The sequence below is a fragment of the Vidua chalybeata genome, chromosome 7, assembly GCF_026979565.1.
Source record: "Vidua chalybeata isolate OUT-0048 chromosome 7, bVidCha1 merged haplotype, whole genome shotgun sequence".
In the NCBI taxonomy this organism is placed as follows: domain Eukaryota; kingdom Metazoa; phylum Chordata; class Aves; order Passeriformes; family Viduidae; genus Vidua; species Vidua chalybeata.
In genome coordinates, this window is record NC_071536.1 from 850,139 (window position 1) to 872,453 (window position 22,315).

Here is a 22,315-nt window from a genome sequence, read left to right on the forward strand (position 1 = left end):
GAGGAATGAGGTACCTTTCAAGCCACGAAAAATTTTATTAGGTACAAAACACAATTTACAGCAAATAGTATAAGCCACGCTCCCAAAGCTCTGTTGGATTTTGACAGCTGAATTTCACATAAACTGAGAACATCAAAAGCAGAGCACAGGCTTCCCTTCACATAGAACCAGTTAAACAACAAAACTCAGCCCAACAAAAGCACATGGAGCAGGAAGAGTTTTAAAGCACACCCTTTCCAATTTAAATTTATTTCAACTTAGCATTAAGCTACTATTGCTATTTTGGGCTTAAGAGAAATACTACAAATTAAATGCTATTTTAAAGAACTGTAAAATCACTTTTTTGGAAGGCAATTGACAGTTTCAGACTACTGAGGATTTCAACCTGGGTTGGGCACGCACGATAATCAGTTTAGTGCAGTTATTTATATTCAATCTGGCAGAAGGCTCTGTTTGAGAAAAATTGGCTGGTTTTATAAGAAAAAGATGAACTATATAGGAGTACTGCAGACATGAAGTACATCTTCAAATTATTTACTGGGAATTAAACCAAAACCAAGGGCCTTCAAAAAGTTTTTAAGTGCTTGAGAATGCTGGCTATTTGCTCTTCCAAAAACAAAGGAAAATTGTTTCTCCATAGCTATTATTCTGATGACTGAAGGAAGCATCCTGTTTTCCAGCATGACATGGAATTTGTGGAATAATCACCTCACCTATTTTTAATGCTGAAAACATTGAATAAAATAGAACTTGGGTCCAGGACAACAAAAATCCTTCTGGACCTGCACTGAGCAATGAGTACAAAAATCATGGCCATGTGCTGCTCCAACTTGAGAATAAGCGTTTTGACATTCCTAGAAACAGAACAGGAATTTCAAACCACAGTGCTGCTGCAAGGCAGTTCCTGCATGAAGGAAGCACAGACTGACATAACATTTCAGAGACTGTGGCTGTGGACAGAAATTGCTCCAATATTCCTAGTGGCCTGTGCTACCCTACAGCTGAACCCAATGAAGGTGTGTTTACCCACAATGAGAGCTGGGAGAAAGAAAAACCACCACTGTCATTTAAGGCCTTCCAAGAAAAAGCATTTGACTTGTCTCTGTGCCTGTGGAGCAGAAAAGGAGGGAGTCCCAGACCATCCATGGCATGCTCGCCCTGTGCACTGCTGTCATATGAGAAGGGCCCAGGCCCCATAGCTGCTCCATGTTCTCATCCCAGGAGAACACCTGCTTGTTCTGGAACATGCCTAGGAGTGCATCTGTTCAATCACCTGGACCTGGACTTCTTTTCTGAGTCTCCATGTCTCAGCTTTGCTCAAATGTCCACCATATCCACCAGAGCAGAGAGATGGAGCTCAGAGGCAGCTTCAGCCTCCTTGGTGGCTCTGAGGAGCTGCTGCAGGTGTTTGAGTCTGTCCGACAGCGCAGAGCTTTGCTCCAGCTCTGGAATCTTGTGCTCCTCCTGACTCCCAGCCTGGGCAGAAGGAAAAGAGATGAGACTGAGACTTTCTCCCAAGGTAATTCCCACTACAGGTTTTGCAGCTACTGCACTCCTCAGAGCTTTAGTTTAGCTCAGAACCGCTTTCTCTTACCTCTTGAGCAGCTGACATGGGACTCTTCACCAAGGGGCAGGTGGCAGCTGGGGTGGAGAGCAGAGACTGAGGGAGGTAGAGAGGAAGACCCAGGAGATCCCCAAGGGGCTCCATATCCTCAGCTAGATACTGGTGCAGCTGCTCTTCAAACCTGGATGGGAAGGGCAAGAGCACCAGTCAGATGGCAGCCTGGCTTTGTCCCTGTAACCAGTGCGTTATACTAAGAGGTTTTCTGGATTCAGAAGTATCTGATCTCCACAGCCATATTCAAAACAGTCTGTTGTGCCCCACTGCAGCTATCAAAATCCATCACAGAGGACTGTGATACAGAGAGGAGCCACACAGACTGAAGAGACTCAACTTATGGGAAAGCAGAAGAGACAAAATGCTCCTGGACCAACCTCAAAAGCTTTAGTTCTTCATCTTTGTGATCTTCATTGCTACAAACTGACATTCCAGAGATGACTTTATAGACATTCGTGACACTGGGGACACACAGACCACTGTACTGCTTCAGTTCTGGTGGCATGACTGACCACAGAGTTTCCAACCATTCCTGACAACTCCAAGAATTTCTACCATCCTGGACTGTTCCCCTGATGCAAGAAGGAAATAGTAGAGAACTGCCCTGATGTGCTTGATGAAATCAGATGGAACTCAAGACAGTCTGGGCTCTTTTCTAGCACAGTTTAACTTGCTATTCCATAAAAGTGACAAATTGTTTACAACTCTGGGCTGAAGCTGCAAGGAAAAGATGCTGCTCTGGAAACTTACCTCTTGTTTTCTACTTTTTCCAGTTGCAACTGTGCCAACAGATGCTGCTGGGCCAAGGATGTGTCTCTGAATTCATCTGTACTGGGAATGCTCACTTCCTGACCTGGCAGCATGCTCATGCCAGAGCCATACTGACCTGGCACCACGGAGATACTGCAGGGTTTCTTAAAAGACTTGGGAGATTTTATCTTTGATCTGAAGAGGGGAGGAAAAAAACAGTAAACAAAACCACATGAATTGGTGTGAGTGTGTTGATTTTTCCCTCTCAGCTTGAAGCTTGGAAATAGCAGGGAGTGAGAAGTGATCATTTGGAGAAATAATGCCCTTGTGCCAGGGTCCACCACAGCACCACCTGTGCATGGGATTAGAGAGGAACTAATCTGACAGAAGCATAGGATTCACCCCAAACATCACCCACTACACAACAGAGCTGCAGCTAAGCTTCCAAGAGGGAAGAGAGTGACTTCCATCTGAACATGGCTAGGGAAGTGAGCTATACTTGACATCTCAAACATTTTAATGCCACACAGCTCTAAGACATCCTTACCCCTCAACCTCAATCATTTTCTCAGATTAACATTGTTTTCCCACTGTGCTTTGCACAACTAGAAGTTAATTTCTACACTTTCAGCACTCCCCAAGCAATCAATTTCTCTGAGAGCTGGGTAACCCTGTACAAATAAAATCACTTTCTACTCTGTTTCAGTACAGCCTTGTACATCATTTTAGGGAGATGTACATAAGCAGGTTCTGGGAGGATGCCAAAAGCTACTTTTCAGCACTGTGCAGGCCACCTCACCTCTCGTGGCCTTGCCGGATCTCCTCCTGTGTCCGCAGCCTGGCTTGATCCCATGAGAAAGGCACGCTGTAGTTCTTTAAATGCCCCTTGAAGAAGTACACGCGAATCTGACCATCTTTGCTTATAGCTTCTGTGAATAAACCCAAACCCAATGTTTATAATTTGCACAGGTTTTCTCCTTCAGAAGAAAAGTTCACTATTGAAAAGGCAATCTGGGGCAAGAGCAATTGTTCACTTTCAAATAGATTTCAGAGTCTGGGACAATCTTCATTAACCAATAGAAGTGATAATTAACTGTGGCAGCCTGCCCTCCCTGCTGACACAGCTTCTAAAGGGTAACTCTTGGCCTTTGCTTGATTCAAACCCTCTCCCATTGGGAGGGCAGGGCTGAAAAACTCTAACCAGAGTCATGTTTTTTAGTCACAGGATCAAGTCAAGCCATAACCAATACTAAAAACACGCTCCAAAGGGAAGATACATGCAGAACCCAGCAAGACCACAGCTGCCTCCCTGCTACACATCACTTGCTGCCATATGCAAAGACACCACTGGCACTGCATTAAATACCATCACAAAAGAAGCATCATCCATGCCACAGGAGGATACAATACCTGGAGCAACAGGCAGTTTGGGTGGTTTCCAGTCTCTCAGTTTATGATCAATACAGACTGCCAAGATACAATCCCAAGGGATCTCATCAACAGAAGGTCCATCTTCATCAGAGTTCCCAGTTGTTCTGGTTTTCCAGTTTTGGTAAGTTTTGCTCAACAGATTCTCCACCTGAGACTGGATCAGTGGTTGAGTGTGGGAAGAATTTGCAATCTGAGAGACATACTGAAAAATCATGTGGCAAACAGGACGCCAAGGAGCTGTGGAACAAAAAAAAAATCTAAGTAAATTGCAAGAATTTGTGACAGAACCAACACTGCACAGGCTTATCTTGGAGAACAATGTGCTGCCAAGAAGATATTAGAGTGTGAAGTACCTACCGCCTAAAGGAGGCAGATCTAGGTATGGGATCTGGAAGGACAGGACAGCCTTCTTCAGCCAAGCCAGGTGATCTGGCATGTTCCACTGCAGGTGGGGCAACATCTTGTTACCCCCTGCTTCTGAAAACTCTGTGACAGGCCAAGACAAGTCATAAAAGTGCTCTGAGGATGCCACATCTGACAGGAACTGCAGCACACTGTTGTAAAGCTCTATGATGACCCCAGGCTCCTGGGATGGCAGCCCAGCTGAACGCCTCTCCTTCCAGTCATGGTAGAAACGCTTGCCAAATTCTCCATCAATCCCATCCTCAATGTACTCCTGAAGGGTCTGGCTGCAGAGCTCAAGGGAGGCAGGACAGTGGGACACCAGCCAACCCACAGCTGCAGAGACCTACGACACACCAAAGAGGGAGGGTTGGAAACTGCTCTGTAGTGATCAGGACACAAAGGATTCAACCCTAAGTTTGAATAATATTCTCCAAGAGGATATGCAGCAAACGGCAAATAAATCAGGCATCATCAAACTTGTATTTACAACAATAATTCTCCAGCTAGGTGACCACAAACTGAATTTCCACACAGCAAGCTCAGGAACAGACGAAGAAGAGGCTGTTTGCATGAGGTACAGGTATGCAGTGGAATTCCCTGCTGCAGGATGCCGCGGTTGTTGAAAACTTATCCAGGAAAAATTGGACAGTTCACAGAAATTAGCCCAGGGTGACTGTATCATGTCGGATCATGGCAGTCCTTGAAGTGCAGACCTAAGTTGTGAGGGTTTGTGGGGGAGCATCACTCTGGGCTTGTCAGGGAGAGATCTGTATGATCGAATTCCTGTACAGAACATGAGACGTAGAGGCATCTCAGTCATATCCACCAAGATGGTATAACTCTGGATGATCTCACAGCAGCAGAACAGCTACAAAGGGTCTTCAGCATTTTAGGACTAAGAGCTTAAGGATAAAATGGTTTACCCACCACCAGCACTCCTCTGTTGGGCAGCAACACAGGCAGGGCAGACAAGAGTGGGTTTAGAAATCCATTAATTTTGGTCTCAGTGCAGTTTTCAGGGTTTGTTTGTTTGTTTGTGGTTTTGTTTTTTTTTTTTTTTTTGTTGGTTTGGTTTTTTTTTTTTTTTTTTTGTTTTTTGTTTTTTGTTTTTTGTTTTTTTTTTCCTGTAGCAAATGCCACTGATCTCTGGTCAGTGAAAATAGAACAGTCACAAATAAGGGAAAAAAATTCCTGCATCTTGCTGTCCTTACCCTTCTGGTGCCTTCTAAGTCATTGACAGAGCCTGGGAGCTCTACAATGGTGTAGTCTGAAATAAGATGGGCTGAAATCAAGTCCTGGAGCATCAAACCTTAAAAAATAAGAAAATTCATCATGTACACAAAGAACACATGTCCTTGGGCCACATGCTCTGCATTACATTCACTGCATTGCTGCTCCCCTCCATTTCTGCCCACGGACTCTCAGGATCAAATACTGTGTATGAAAGAAAACTGGAGGCCAAAATTGGTGAGCTCTTAAGACCTCAAGATTTTTAGGAAAGCTCTGGGGTGCACTGTACTTCACAGCCTCTTGCTTTAACTGTAACTGAGAGGCTGGACTAGTCACAACACTTCTACTTCAGGCAGCCCTAAACATTCATTGTTTCAAGACACAAAAACAATTACATACCATCTTCTACTTCTTTCTCCACAGCCTCCTCTTTCTGACTGGGGACTAGAACCACCAAGGGAACTATAGGGTGAAAAGGTTTGGCCTGAAGCAGCTGTTTCAGCTGCAGTAAAGCTGAAAGCCAGTAAACATCATCTTCTGCAACATCTTCACTGCTGACTCGGGGGGGCAGGAGTAGAACGAGGCCACTGGTCCCAAGCAAGTCCTTTTGTGTCTCAGCCAAATCAAGCTCTGAGTTAGAGAGCGCACCATGTGCCACCTAGACAGGCAACAAAGATGACAACAATAATGGAGCTAAACAAAGCTATTTCCACAGCAAAATCTGCAGTTTATTGTCCTTGCCATTCAGCTTTGACATCCTTTTTCAGGAGCTCTACACAACCTAAGACAACAAGCTGTTGTCAGGCCAACATGGATGTGTCTGATAGGTGAGCTGAGCACAGAAGTGCCCTTCAGCACCTGTTTTGGGACCAGGAATTGATGATTCATGTTCTGCTACTCCAGATATTTCTCAGCTGATTGAAAACAAAGAAAAAACTCCATCTTTTTTCAGACCTTTTCAATAACCCTCTATCCCTCTGTCATAGGTTGGAAATGCAAAATGTGGCTATGTGGGGGTATTTATTCTATTGCCATCTGTTAGACATGGGGTGTTATCTTCTGTTAATTGGGCCATGCAGTTTTATCTCCTCCACAACCAATCCTCCCTCCAGGAGATATCTTCTGTTAATGGGCCATTGAGTATCACTGCATGGCTGATAAAATTGCATCATTCCCTTGTGAGATGCTCTACCCAGAGGGAGGAGCCAAGCATTCCTTCCTGGATATAATCTGAAATTTGGAACACCACCATCAGGCTTTTCCCACTGGATTCCCAGAGGAACAGTTTTCTTCTCCACTGGATTCTCAGAGGAAGACCAGGCCCATCTACACCACCACTGAATCTTCAGAGGAAAACAACACCCTTCTTAGAGGACCACAGCTTCAACAGAACCACATCTGTCACTCCAGGAAAACTACAGCCACCATTTAATCAGACTGCTATCAATGCCCCACAGTTGACCAACAAGGTGTCAGGTCATATTCTGACTGTCAGTGTTGTTTTTGTATTACTGCATTTTATTTTTATATTTTCTTTTCTTTTCTTTTTATTTTTTCCTAATAAAGAATTGTTATTCCTACTCCCATATCTTTGCCTGAGAGGCCCTTAATTTCAAAAACTATAATTCAGAGGGAGAGGGTTTGCATTTTCCGTTTCAAGGGAGGCTCCTGCCTTCCTTAGCAGACACCTGTCTTTTCAAACCAAGACACTCTCCCAGTATCATCTCCCTCCATCTGACAGGACACAATACCCACTGGAAAAGAGCCCACCTTGCTCTTATGGCCTCTTAGATATCATTAAGATGTTCTCACCTACCTTTATACACACACTGACTTTAATGCTTCGGGTCCCCTGCATGCCAGGAGAACTAAATAACGTCAGTGTTTGAATTTTGCCTTTTGTATGTGAAGCATTTTTCTCATCGCTTCTGTGTCCCATAAACTTGGCTTTCAGCCAATCCATCAGTATCCTAGCAAACAAAAAACAGAGCTTTTTGGGGTTTTGTGGTTGAAACTGGCATTTTAGGGTTTTAGTATCAGCACGTCTGAGATACCACAATCTATCGTGATCCTATATATTCAGGTTATTATAAATAGACCTAATAAATAGCCATAAATTTTAATGAAATTATCATCTATCAAGGTTTTGTTTTCAGTATGAACAAAAATAATTAAACCATGCTAAAAAATACAGATCACTGTAATAAATTACAGCTATAGTGTTTAGAGTGCTTTGGAGGAAAAGAAAAAGATGGAAATCTGACATGGTACAGGCAAAATTACATCAAGGACTTTACTACTAATCTTCTTCTAGCTAAATAAAGCAAGTCTGCCCTGTTTGAGAAAGGGACCCAACAACCAATTCTTCAACATACCTATTGGGATCATCCTTGGAATATTCATCATCACTAGGCAAAACCAAGAGTGCCTTCCAAAAAACCTGTTCTTGTTGAACTGGAATACGTTCCATGATTAACGAGACAAGATCCAGGGGAGTCCAAGCTAAATCACTTAAAGAGAGACAAAAGAACTGGTGAAAAGATCCCAGGGCTCTTGTCCAGCTGAGGAATGTCTGTCTTGCACTGAACAAGTTACAATATTGTAGTGTATTGACCAGTTAATTCTTTGGATCTGTTGCTCATCCTTCAAGAGCCGCAGCTGCTAAACCTGACACATGAGCCTTACTCTGGGGATTTCAGGAGTATATGTGTACTGCTTTACTTCCACACTGATCCAACACATACTCAGGCCACTGGAGAGCATGAGGAGCCATGGGAAGCCAGGCCTTCTGCTGCAGTTCAAACATCTCAATCAATATTTTCCAACCACAAGCCAGGTCACTGATACCTCATTTACTCTTCTCCCCCCATAGCCCATCCCAGGCTCCATCACATCCAGGTACAAAGTCACACCCCATAATACCCATCAGATCCTTAAAATTACACCCAGGAGGATCATCTGACCCAACACCTTCATTAATTTAGTGGAAGGTGTCCCTGCCCATTGCAGGGGGATGGAATGGACAAAATTATCTTTAAGGTCCTTTCCAACTCAAACCATCCTATGATTCTAATGACCTTCCTGTTCCCCTTATTCCAAAATACTCCCAGAAGCAAGGCTGCAAGCAGACATTTGGGCATGGTTAGCCATACCTTCTGGCCACTTCTGGTATCTCTGGCACATCTGCTGCAGCTTGCTTCCAAAGAAAACAAGAACCAAACCCCAGCCTACCTTACCAACTGCTGGTAGAAGTGCTGAACTTTAATTTCATGCACTGTCTTGTTTCTCAGCAAGTTCAATCTGGAAACAAAATATTCTTGGATGTATATTTTATGTGTATGTGTATTAGTATGTGTATAAAACACGTACTTTAAAAAAATCTAAGAACACTCAGGCCTGGGAAATATTACAGAGGCCTCAGAATGTTGCTGTTAACAGAAGAATTTATTTGGATTTTCAGTCTTGGTCGTTGTTGCCATTGAGGCAGGACAGGAACAGAAGGACTCCAGTTAGAAGGCAAGAAGAAAACTCCATTTTATCTCAAATACATTGCTCTTTTATAGAGAGCATCCTGCAGACTAATTTCATTGGTCTTAAAGTAAAAACATCTCACACCATTGGTGTGCTCTGAATGACACTCGGTGGCAGAACATATCTATAAACAATGCAAACAACAAGAGAGATAAAGAATTATTTACATTCCTTTCCAACTCTCTCCCAGGCCCAGCCTAGTAGAAATGTCTCTTTTTCTCTCTGACTGAACTGAGAATACCCATAGGTCATGACATTTATGGAGATAGTATTTTGGAAGCTATTTAAGAATAAACAGTTCTGCAAACCAACTAACATTCCCAATGAAAGAATTTTTGGTAACTTATCTTCCAAAAATCAACCAGATTTCTACTGATGCCACTGGAAGTACCCCTTACCTCGTGCAAGAGATTCCTAGCTTTCCTCCATTCCCCAGGTTTACAAATCTCTTGCATAAGTTCTCCATGGCTATAGGCCACTCTGCACTGGGGGACAGTGCTTTCAGTTGATGTTTGGAATCCAAGCCACAGGGAGCAGCTGGAAATGCCCTCATCTGACGTTTCAACTTTGTCCGAGCTGCCACTGCTTCCCTCCACCTTTGGAAAACAAGAGATAAATAGGTCCCATTCATGAACTCTTCTGCAGACCTCTGTCACAAGATATTTGTATAATGAACACCACAACAAACACAACACACCGAGCATATGGGCAGGAAAACCAGTGATCAGCCGAAACAATACAAGGATAAACTACTACAAGTTTCTAGACAGAATGAAGCTGGAATCTCCTACCAAGCTCATTACCTGACTACAACAAGATGTGAACCCCTCCCCACATACAGTAATTTAGCAGAGGCTGGTACTAAGACTGCAAGGTCTACCCTTATCATGGAGATAAGACAGAAAAAACTGTCTCAAAAAGGACATAACCAGACAGCAGTTCCATCTCTGTTAACTGCTCCATGTCAATGCTCCCAAGTGAAGCAGCCATGTCCCAGGGTGGTAACTCACCGTTTTAAGTATTTGCAGAAACACTGGAGCTCCTGAAGGGTTTCCTTGGCAATCTGGAAAATCTCATCCTCCAGAAAGAGCACCATGAAGTGGCCACACACTTCTTCTGAACACCGGGCAATCCGGGCTTGCTGGTCTCTTTCTAAGGCACATCTAGTTCCAAATAAAACAAACCAAGACTGCTAAGGTGAAGACCTCCAGCAGATGCCAATTCAGTGGGCTGAGATGCAAACAGGGAAGTCCATGACATTTAGGAAACCCTTGGGAAAGCAAGGGTTGCAGCATGCAGCACATTGTACATACCTTAACTCATTGACTGAAGCTTCTTTAACACTCTCCTTTATTACTTCTTCCATTAATTCCATACCCAGCAACTGGCTCAATTGCTTTATTAACTCTTCTCTTTCCTGCTTTTGCCTGGAAGGACAAAGAAAAAATTTACATTGGCAAAAATGGTGCTTAGTTACACAAGCACTACATGCACTGCCAAACAGCTAATTTGCCTAAAATTATTTCCCACTATCTGGTTTCTAAATAAACAGCTTTGCATGGAGCCAGGTTTCCCTCAAAAACACCTTAAGCAACCTGATCTAATGAGTGGCATCCCTACCCATGGCTGGGGCTTGGAACTAGATCATCTTTATGGTCCTTTCCAAACCAAACCATTCTATTTATTCTGGGATTCTATTTATTCTTACCTCAGTAAGCTACAAACAAGTCGCTCACTCAGAAGAAAAAGCTCCTGCATACAGCATGTCCCTCTCCGGAAGCTCTGGATAAATAAAAGTTCCTAAATTTCCCACCCACCATTTTCACCATGGCTCCAAAGCGACCAAAATGCTAACCAGCAGATCACCTGAGAATGCAGAGGGGAACCCTGCCTGTACGATCCCAGGGGAGTTCAAGGTGAGGCTATTCTGCCACTGTGGCAGAAAGACACGGGCCTTGAGCAGAGGCACAAGGACTCAGGCTGGCATCAGATGTCCTTACGTTGTCTGGGGTCTACCCAGCCCACTCTGTCCCACAGCCAAAGCAGTGCCTCACCTCTCCTCCTCCACTCTGCGCCGTTCCTCCTGAACACGCTGCCTTTCCACACTGAGCATGTTTCCAGCCACTTCTCTGAGGATCTCCCCCATCACCACAGTCACAAGTTCCTCAACGGTGGCCTCTGAGGCACTGTGCAGAAACAGCAAATCTCTTCTCAAAGCCAGAATTGTTTCATTCAAAGCCCCAGGTCTATACTTTTCTCAACCACACCTTGCTCTCTGTGGTGGGCTGACTCCAGCCATTAGCCAAGCACACATAAATTGATACTGGCTCACTCCCCTCCCCACATTGGGACAGGGAAGAAAGTAGGAAGAAAAAAGGAAAACTCATGGATGGAAATAAATACACACTGTAATACAGGAAGGCAAAACCCCTACTCCCCCATCAAGCAACGTAAATGCAGCCAGTCACCACTTCCCATGGGAAGAGCAATACCCAGACAGTACCCAATCAATGTCCACCCTGAAAACCACAAATCTCCAATTTCTTCCTCTAAACCAGTTTCATTGCTGACCATGACATCACAGGGAATGGACTTTAGTCAGCCTGGGTCAGCTATCCCAGGGGCAAACAGTGCTGGAACAACATCTATTTGGGTCACATCCCACATCTATAACTCTACCAACTGCCCTGGAGAGGAAATTTAACAGAAGCAGAGAAGCAGACAGATCTGGACTTGCTCCTCTTGTCCCCCTTTGGGCACCTTCCCTTCCATGACAGAGGTTTCTAACCAGACAAAGTTTCCAGAGGTTTGGGTCAGCCTTCCCTTAAGGCTACAGCTGGGATGTGACAGACATCTGAAGAAAGGTCTGCCTTCTCTTCCACTGCATCAGTAACATGGTCTCCATCACAGACCTGACAGTGCTTAGTTTTACCACCTTCACACATGGTGCTGCTATGGCAAGGGGCAAATGTGGTGACAGACTCCAAGAGAACCTGCAAGAAATGCTCTTTACCAGATAGCAGCAGCCATGTAAGCTGCTCCTGCTCTGCCCACTTCTCTGCATTCTCCTTTGAGGACATCATGCACAAGCCCATCCACCACTTCGGCAATGTCCTGCAACACAGCAGAGGAAGCAGCTGAAACAAAGTGTGGTCCTTCTCAGGAGTAAACTGGGAGTAAGGCTCTCCAGCCTTCCTTAACTTACTGTAATTCACAGCAGCATCTGTATTTCTGCTTATAAACTGAGCCAACTTAAGCAAACACAACAGCCTGCAAAATTCAGACTATTTAGACTATCTAAAAGGTTAGTAACAGCCCAGGAACAAAAGCAGATTTTTGTACTAAATGTGGGCAAATCAATTCAGGAAACCATAACTGAGGAGAGACTCCTATTTTCTTACTTTAGACTTCCATTCTAGCTGATTTAATTCCAAATTATCAGGTCCACCCTTCACTGAAATTTGCCATTATCTAGCTAGAATATGACAACTGTACTGTACAAAGCAAGGACATACTCTGAGACTGGTTCAGCATCAGCATACAAAAACTTGTGTGGGAGGGAGAAAAATAGCACAGGTAGATGGGATACACATTCAAGACCCAGCATTAATGGTCATGTACCCACAGCAAGAAACTTTTGTCATGTCTCATTTGACATACATGCATGTTCCAGAAAAATAAAATACCCAAAGAACTTGGTTACCTTTTGTTATATTTCACAGATCTTTCTCAAATATTTCCTGATGAGTTTAGATTTTCCTACCTCATCTGAGTAACCAGGCTGAGGCTTTGAAGGGGGAGGCTCAGGCTGTGCAGCAGACTGGGAGATGGGCTGTGCAGAGAGCAGGACTGGCACCAGCTGACGAGGCAACAGCGAGGGCAGAAGATGAGATGAGGACTGCACTCTCACTGCTGTGGCCTCTAAATCCACACCTCTGCTTTCCACTCTTCCTTCTTGGGAGGGAAAAGGAGAAAAAATAAGGAAACCAGATCAGTCACAAACAGAAGAAAATTTTATCTTCAAAAAATGTCTGATAAAACTCAGCAGGTCATAAAATAAATCCATAAGAACAGTTTGTTGCCTTAAAGTTATAAATATATCATAGAAATTCATTTACATTTATGAATGTTTTATACAAAACATTTAAACATTTAATTGCACATTAACCCCATTACCAAGCACATGTATTTCCAACAAAGCAACTATTTTAAGTCGGGCACATCTGGCACCTATCTGTACTTCCAGCAAGGACAGAAAAGCACACATTCAGCTAACCTGAAAACTGACAAGTTTATACACACAGAGGCAACAAACAGCTGCAAATAAAAAACATGCAAACTGCAAAGGGAAGTTGGTTTTCTGAAGCAGTCAAATACTTCTTATTTCCACTTACGTTGGCAAAATTTGGCTCAATAGAGAATTTCCTGAATTGGAAGTTACGTTTTATTAATCAGGTTGTTCTTGGCTTACAGATACATAAACACACCTCAGTAACCTGGTCTAGTTGAAGGTGCCTCTGCCATGTCGGGTGGTGGAACTTGATGAGCTTCAAGGTCCCTTCCAACTCAAAACCATTCTGTAATTCTCTTGCGATTTAAGTTCTAATCCTTTCATTACATCTAAATTGCCATGCAGTTTCAGTCTCTGAGCCACAAACAGCTTCTGCTTTGTACAATAAACCTGCTCACAGAGCTGCCTCGACAGTGTATTCTGAGCAGTACCTAAAATGTAGGTTAGCTCTCACCTGTTGCTTCCACACTGGGTTTTTGACTACTGCTGGCCTGATCCATGGAAGTGCTTCCACCAATGTACTTGTTCTGCCCATTGAAGCTGGACACAGGCACATGGTGAGGCACTGGGGGCAAGGGCCCCCCATTCACAACCTCGCCAACAGAGACAGTGAGCTTCTGGCTGACAAACAGGGATTTCCGTGGTTTGGGTAATCCGTCTGGCTCCAGGAAAGCCGAGCGATTCAGCTCCACGTAACCACTGGGGAAAAACAAAAGTAACAACCAGGCATATGTCCACAAAGCTCCAGTAACCTACAGGCTTTCAATTCTGAAACTCATTGGTTTGAAACACAATGTTGACAGGAATAGATGACTAACTGGCACCCTCAAAGACTTTTTTACTTCCCCAGTCTCTCAAAATTCCAAGTTTGGATGAACACACCTTATAATGCATGGATTTTCATGGCAGACACTTATCTGTGAACTGCTGTCCTCCAGCATCCTCTAACAGTTGGTTTGCACTGTTCAGCTTCATCCCACCCTACAGGCATCACTATAATGCCAGTTTCCCATGAAGCAGAACTGTGTCCTTATTTCCTATGGAGACTCATCCCCTGTTCTTGGCCCATTCTTTCTTTCTCTGATTCCAACCTTCAGGAGCAACTCCCCCACATTACGCCTTTGTTTGACATCAGGCTATCCCCCCCAGGCATCACTTTCCTCACACTTACCCGTCTGATACACTCAGGCCATAGTAACTTATAAAATCAGTTGCTTCCTCGCAGTCTTTGAAGAGCAGCATGCGGACGAGGTGGTCCAAAGGGAACGCTGTACTTCTCTGGGTGCTCACAGTGTAGGCAATGTTGAGGGATTTGAGACCATCCTTACGAATCTGGGGGAAAAGAAAAAGCCACTACTAGGAAAGAACGCAAAATAAACTATAAAGCATACAATAAATGTGAGAATCATGTTTAAATACACCAATACTTTGTCATCAAGTATCCACATAAACAATTAGGGTTGCAACTTTCTTTTTGAATTCTACGCACTTGCTTTCTAGTTTCTGTTCCTCTTTCATGATATTTGTTTTGAGCATATCCCTTTGTGATTCTTCTGTAGAAAAAACACCTTGCAAGGACTTCTGAAAGTGCAGACTCACATTTCTTTGCAGGACACTCAGGCCTGCTTCTCTGCTACCCAATTGTGTTTCAGGGAAATATTTATTTGTACACAATCACAAGAAAAAAAAGAGCATTTCAGTATTTGCCTTTCATATCACAGCAGAAAGGTCCTGATAATTTTTTAACACTTCTAAAGAAGTAATAACAGTATTATTTTTATGGCTCAATATCTACTAAGTTTTCTGCTGATTTCCCCCCAAATCCCATACTGTCTTACTCATTAAATAAGTTTTAAAATATCCTTCTGTTTTTTCCTCACCTGGTTGAAATAACAGTGTAAGAGGCAGGCATTCAAATAGGAAGCTGCTTGCACAAGCTTGAAAAACCTCACAAAATTGTTGCTGTTTAGTGCAGCAAAAGCTTGAACTGCAAATCTAACTTCAGGTGAGTTTCTAACCTCTGGATGAAATTGTTGAACTTCTCTGTGGAGACAAAAGACAGGGACAAAACTTTTGTTTCAATATTGAACAATCACAATTCAAGAGCAACTTGTAACAGGACAGAATTAAAATCAGGAGCCTTACAATTTGTCTGGATTTAATTCTAAACTCAATTCTTCCCAGAGCTAAAGAGAGAAAACAAATGATGTCTTATTCTCACCTGAGAATATCGCCCTTGTTGAGATTCAGCAAGACATTATAACCTCGGAACTCAGCTTCACTCTTGCAGTAAATCCCCTTGTTAGCTAAGTCCTGATACATCTCCTTCAAGCTCTGCAGGCATTTAGTCATGTTCTCATTGTTGATTTTAGCATCAAAGGAGGACATGGGCTCTTCACACAAGTGGTGAGCACAGTGGATATGAAAGCGAGTGCACTTCTCAATCAGAGATACCATCAGCGGGTTGCAGAGGTGTTGCTGGGTTATATCCTAACAGAATGAAAAAGAATGCATTACGTGTATTTTTAAACTAGTTGAAGAGAGCAGTCACTTGGCACTACCTCTGGAAAACACATTTCACTGTGCTTTAAGTCACTCTGCAATTCAAAACGTTTTAACAACTATTGCTTTTTCCTTCCTTTTTTTACAGCATGATGGGATCTTTTGCTTTTTATTACCAAATACCTACATCCACCGTGCTTACCTTTCTTATTCCACGAGTTCTGTTCCAGACAAAGTCATACCATTCTCGGTAGTTTCCTTCTCCTTGATCCATAATATTGGTCACTAAATAGTCCATGGTCATGCTAAGCACCTCAGAGGGTCTCAGTTCATGGGGCAAAGGTTCCTCCTGATCTGCTGAAGACCTGCTATATTCCTTGATTGCTGCTGCATGATCCACCTGCAAGAGGTGAGGAAATGAATAAAAACCTAAGTACGTACAACTTCCCAGCAGTAAAGAGGATTTCATCCCACCCATGCCTTTAACTCAGTAAGGAGTTGACTTAGTCTCAAACTCATAACCTTTAAGACAATATATAGCTGTAGATAATTACATATAATATGTAATTACAGCTTTAGAATTATAGTTCTAAATAACTGAATAAAAGACATGACAGAGTGAAAAAGCAAATCTTGCTTTCCAGTGGGGAATTCAAAGGTAATAATTACACAGACTATAGAATTTTTGCACCAGAATTACCCCTGTAATCAGCTAAACAATACTGACAGCTCCAATGAGCATCAGACATACTGATATCCTGGCAATCTCATACCTTATCAGTTCCTAGAAGCAATTCAAAGATGCTGAGCTGGCTTCTTGTCTCCCTCATGTAACGCTCCTTTTCAGGACACATATCTGGGCAAGTACCAACAACAGTTTTTGCTTTGCCAAGATCAGTCCTTTTTATTCGAGCTAAAAAAAAAACCAAAAAAAACAGAAATAATGGAACAAACACTAAGCATCTCTTGGGTTTTGGATTTTTTTTTCTTTTTCTCTTCACAATAAGCTATTACCCTGATGTGCCAAAACAGCCCTGAGCATGCAAGGCTGTACTCAAATTTCAAATTTTGGTATAGTCAGAAATGGACAAGGGTGGGGTTCTCCCCACTCTGAGGCCTGTCCAAGTATTGCACATATTGCAAGTTTTGCTGAAAAGACTGAAGCTTTTAAAAGACACCCAATGTTTTCTGTCCTAAGGAACAGCACTTTCAAAATTCTGCACTGAGTGGACAAGAAGTCTGTCAATATTAAAAATAAGATTTTAAATTAGAAATTGGATCAATTTTGAAACTGCAAGAAGGAAGTGAAACTGCATGGAAGGTGTTACAACCACCACTGTGAAAAAGAAAGACATTTCTTGAAATAATTCTCAGCTGTATAATAGTTTGAATTTGGAGAAATACTAGCGGCACTAGCACAAGTTGCTCAGAGAAGCTGTAGTAGCCCCACCCCTGGAAGTGGATGGGGCTTGGAGCAACCCGGGATAGTGGAAGGTGTCCCTTACCTATGCCAAGGGGGTGGGACTGGATGAGCTTTAGGGCCCCTCCCAACTCAAATAATTCTGTTATCCATGGCTCTATGAAATGCAGTTAAGGCTTTGAGTAACTTTCTTTAAAGAGTCTATAGAGATGCAGATCTCTCTATGTGCCCTCCTTCACAGAAAATGGACATTCCGCCCTTCCCTTTACACAGGGAAAGGGAAAAATTGCACGTGCAATAAGTAGAACAGATTTGTGTGTTTTACAAGAAAAAAATACAGAAAATAATACACTGGGAGAGTATTTTATAGACTGCTCTACATTAAACTCTCTTTTAAGCCATTTCCGTAATATCACAACAGCTTTGCCACAAAACCCAAACACTTCTTTCCAGCAAAGAAGCAGAAGACACACTCATTATCTTATGTTAATTACCTTGTCGCATGATTTTGTCCCTCTGGTCCAAAAGCCTGTATCTTTCTTCAGATGTCTCAGCCACCAATCCCACCAGGTTACTGAGTGATGACAGTGAAGGCCCCAACCCCTCCGAGCTCTGCCCTTCAGAACTGGAATCAAAGAGCTCTGCTTCAAACTGCAGCGTTTTTCGAAGGCCAGGCTTCTTTGCTGGAGAACTAAAGCAGAAGACTTTTCTATTAATAACAATACCTTAGTGCATGCCCCAATTTTAATCAGTTCACTGTTCTTTAGGATGCCAGCATCTCTTTAGAAGAGTATTTTGTTCACAGGGAAACATGAACAATGTATGGATGTGCTGCGCTAATGCCAGCCCCAGAAGTTAATCTGGTTAAATCCTCAGCACTGCCCTGACAATGCTGCCAAGAGTTCTGGCATTGTGGAGAAAGTCCTAACAGAAAAGGAAAAGTGAAAGTGTCATAGAAGAGACAAAAATGGATGGTTCTTGTAGTATTCTGCAACACTATGGCACAGTAGTTTGTATTTTAAGTTAGGAACTGGCTTGCTGGAGACAAACCCAACGCGCTTTCTAGAGCAGTAGAGATTATTTAAAGATTTTACAGGGCCAAGTACAAAGATGCTTTTTAAATCAAGGAATACTGATTCCTTCACAATATATTACTAATTTTATAGTTATATGATTACACATATTAAATTACTTTTGTCAGACTAGACAAACCATTGAGGTATGACAACAATGACAGTCTTGCCACTTCTGTGACTGCCATGAACCAGGGAGACTGACCACTTGAAGTGAGACAATGATCCAAACTACTCCAAAAATGAGACCCTCATTACACAGAGCTCTAATTGCCTCCAAAGGAAACTGCTTGCTTGCTCATTGAATCATAACCACAAACAGTGTCATTACTGCTCAGTCCTAGTTGGGCTGAGCACTGTTTGTTCGCTTCCCTCATGCCTCATACTACAGGTGCTTTTATGAACAAAATCTTTTACTTTCACCAAAATAGAAGACCCTAATAAACCATTAGGAATATCCTTCTGACAAAGTGTGAGAGCTGAGTGCTTCTAATTCAGACAAATCAGAAAAGAAGGAAAGCAGCCTCCCTGAAGAGAACGTGACTATATTTGGCACACAGTGATCACCATTATTCTCCAAGCTCCCCATTTCCTGCCAGGCAGATTCCCAGAGGAGGTGACATACCTTCTCCCAGGCATGACGCTGCTAGCAGAAGATCTTATTAAAGGTTTTCTAAGAGGGGAATGCTGATAGCTTTGCTCTTCATTGCTTTGCCTTCCTTCATCTTCACCTGCTTTCTTCTCCTTGGATGAAAATTCTCTTTTTGCTGGACCTGAAATTACACGTAAATATGAAACCAGGTACCTGCCAAGTAGTTTAAGCAAGAATTCTTTCTTGACCCCACGGAGGTGGTGATGAAAACTAAGACTCCCAGTTTTGTACATGCATGCAAAACTTCCACATCAACTTGCACTAGGAGCTGTACCAAGTTTCCACCAATTGCTAACAAGGTCATTGTTCTGTAAAGAATAAGTATTTTTCAAGACAATATCACTTAGCAATAGCTGTAATTAGCAGTAAATGAAGTCTGATCCTCAACTGAATCACAGTTCTCTCAGGTTTGTGATATAATCCACAAGTCATAACTCCCTATGGGATACGAAATCCATTTCACCTGTGTAAATCACAATTCCAAGTGCTCCTACTGAAAGTATTTATTTCACATCTCCAAGGTTAGACTCAGGTTGGCATGAATTAACACTTGCAGGAAGGGAGAATTTCTTCTTCCAGAGACAATTTTTCCACCAGCTGGATTTCTTGAACCCTCCCAGAATAGTTATTTTGGAATGCTGCCACAAACATAACACCATGATAAAATGACACTGGCAAAGAGGCAGCCCTAGAGCTGCTGCTTCAAAATGTTAACTCTCAGGGAGACAACTCAGCAGCTACTTGTTTTCTGGAAAGCAAGGCTGTGGTTGGTCAAAGCTGAGGTGAACTATCCATGTGCTGGCAGCTGAAATGCACCCACAGGTTAGGATCTCACAGGCACACACACTGCACTCATGAAGCTAAAGAAAAGGAAGTACTTGACATTATAAGTATTTTCCTGGAGACTGAATAATCTCCTCTTGCCCTAATACCAAGCAGGGTCTGGAATCCAGGTTTCCCACTTCTAAACTCTGTAGATTGTTCTCTTTTTTTTTTTTTTTTTTTTTGGTCAAATGGCATCTAACTATTGATGCACAGAACAGCAACCTCAGCAGACATTGCAGAGATTCTCAGGACACTTTCCTTAGGTTGGTTCTCAGAACCTTCTCCTGAAAGCTGGAAGTCCACATCCCAGTCCATGACCTGAGGCAGGCAGCAAGGCATTTCAGACTGGGTTTTCTTACACCCCCAAAGAACATCCTACTTCTGGACAGAAGCACAAGGATGAATATCACCATATGGCTATTGTATGACTGCATTAAGGATTCAACCATGTTATCTCCTACTAAGAGATAATTTAGGTATCATCCTCAGCACATCAGGGAAAAAAAGAGCATCTGGCGAGCTATTTATACATCATTCAGTAACCCGGAAACACAGACTTACTCGTTTTCTTCTTTTGCCAAAATGTTACTATGTCTTTGTGCAACTCTTTTGCTTTTTTTCTGGCAAGAACTGCAGAAGCCTGAAGGGAAACAAAGCAGAGCATGGAAACCTATTGGCATCACAACACCCAGACACGCAGCGCAGTTTTTGCCACAGAAACATTTACCGATTCCCAAAAAATTCTGGTTGCTGTATTGTAACCTCACTTAAGACCTACGTGCAATCAGTTGAATTGTTCTCCACAAAAAAACTGTCACTTTTTCTACAAACAAGAGTGTTGTTTTCAATAGTGCTGGACCCACCCCAAGCCCTCAGATTTAAGTCTTTCTTCATAGAATCAGAGACCGGTTTGGGGTGGAAGGGACCTGCAAGACCATTCAGCTGCACCCCCCTGCCTTGAGCAGGGACAACGTCCACTAGACCAGGCTGCTCCAAGCCCCATCCAACCTGATCTTGGACATTTCCAGGGATGGGGCAGCCACAGCTTCTCTAAGCAACCCGTGCCAGGGCCTCATCACTTTCAAATAATTTCTTCCTAACATCTAACTCCTCTGTTAGTTTGCACTGTTTCCCCTTGTCCTCTTCCAGTCTGTCCCTGTAAAAAGTTGCTTTTCCTCTTTATTGTAAGCCCCCTTTAGACAATGGAAGGGGCTCTAAGGCATCCCTGAAGACTTCTCCAGGCTGAAAACTTCCAAGAGTTATGCCACTTCTGATACTCACATGATCAAAAAAGTGGAGAACAGCCATTTTTTTATTACGCCTGGTCATGATCCGGCGAACTTTTGCAAACTGGCCAAAGTGTTTTTCCAGCACAGTCCGGTCGTTGAGGTAGTCAGGGATGTTCTTGCACTGGACAGCCGTCAGCTCAGCGGCTGGCAGGACTCCCAGCCCCTCCGTGCTCTCGCTGCCGCGGCTTCGGCAAGCAGGGGCGGTGGGGGCCGCATCTGTGACGAGAAGGAACACGACAGCAGTCAGCAAGCAGGGAGACACCCGGGCGGCAGGGCTACCCCCCACCAGACTCCCACCCACCTTCTCGGGCGGGGTCCCGGGTCTCGGCCGGCGGTGGCTCCTCGGTAAGTCCTCGCTCGGTCTCGGGGCCGTCCCCGCGCTCCCGCTGCTCGCGGGCCTGGCTGCGCAGCAGATCCTCCAGCGTGCGGCCGAACAGGATCCCGCCGCGGGGCCGGCTCACCACCACCGCCCTCTTCTCCGGCGGCGCCGCCGCCCTCCCGCCCGCCGCCGCCCGCCGCGGCGAGCGCTCCCGCTCCTCCTTCCGCTTCAGCCCCTTGGACGGCGGCTCCCCCGGATCCTGTGGCAGCGCCCTCAGACCTCTCTCATCCGGCCGCCCCAAAGCGGCGGCGGGACGTGAGAACGAGATAGGCTCCCGCGCCACCGCCGCCTCGGGGCCCGTCTCAGAGGCGAAGGCGAAGGGCGACGAGAAAGCAAAGGCGGCGGGGGCAGCCGGGCCCTTCTCCACCTCGCCGCCTGATATCGGCTTGAAGGCGGCGGCGCTCTCGGGTGCCTTGAAGTGGAACTCAGGAGCGGCGAAGGCACCGCCGCCGCCACCCGACGCCTCGCTGGAGGTCGGGAAGCCGCCCAGGCTGGTGGGCGGCCTGAAGCTGAATCCCGCATTCCCCGCCGGGGCCGGAGCCTGGCCCAGTGCATAGGGCGGCGCGAAGGTGGCGGCGGACGTAAAGGGGAGGCCGGCAGGGCCGCTGCCCTGGCCGAACACGGCAGGCTGCCCGAAGCGCAGAGGCGCCGGGAAGGAGGGCGGGCTACGGAACGGGCCGCGCGCCGACATCGCTGCGGAGGCGGCCTCGGACCGCCGGACGAAGCGGGACCCGCATGCGCGGTGGGGAGAAGCTCTAGCCATGAGGCGGAGGACGGAGTGCAGTGCAAAAGGGGCGGGGCTACGGCAGCAGCCGAACTGTAGGGGCGGGGAGACGAGTGGGAGCAGCGTTGTGGTGTGGCCGCGGGAGTGGCCTAAGTGGGCGGGCATACTAAGGGCTGGACATAAGGGTGGGCGGGG

At 44.5% G+C, this 22,315-nt stretch overlaps 1 protein-coding gene across 4 annotated transcripts; it reads right to left on the reverse strand.

The window, feature by feature from the left end:
- Positions 1-15: 15 nt before the first annotated feature.
- MCM3AP (minichromosome maintenance complex component 3 associated protein) lies at positions 16-22,174 on the reverse strand. 4 transcript variants are annotated; one of them, XM_053947421.1, is made up of 29 exons: positions 21,319-22,171; positions 21,010-21,233; positions 20,290-20,368; positions 18,877-19,024; positions 17,673-17,869; positions 16,532-16,671; positions 15,961-16,158; positions 15,478-15,746; positions 15,137-15,299; positions 14,428-14,588; positions 13,711-13,955; positions 12,729-12,916; positions 11,979-12,079; positions 11,020-11,151; positions 10,279-10,392; positions 9,976-10,128; positions 9,364-9,561; positions 8,666-8,734; positions 7,810-7,944; positions 7,251-7,404; positions 5,834-6,092; positions 5,416-5,513; positions 4,157-4,547; positions 3,779-4,036; positions 3,168-3,297; positions 2,369-2,563; positions 1,996-2,190; positions 1,595-1,745; positions 16-1,476 (listed from the first exon to the last, which is right to left on the reverse strand). In XM_053947421.1, exons 1-29 carry the CDS (start codon positions 22,157-22,159, stop codon positions 1,318-1,320), a joined length of 5,745 nt encoding a protein of 1,914 aa, XP_053803396.1. In that variant the 5' UTR covers positions 22,160-22,171; the 3' UTR covers positions 16-1,317. The 4 variants fall into 4 exon arrangements, with proteins under 4 accessions (XP_053803396.1, XP_053803395.1, XP_053803398.1 ...); XM_053947420.1 differs by having other exon boundaries at positions 12,729-12,919; positions 21,319-22,170; XM_053947423.1 differs by lacking the exon at positions 1,996-2,190 and having other exon boundaries at positions 12,729-12,919; positions 21,319-22,174.
- Between the last annotated feature and the right edge of the window lie 141 nt (positions 22,175-22,315).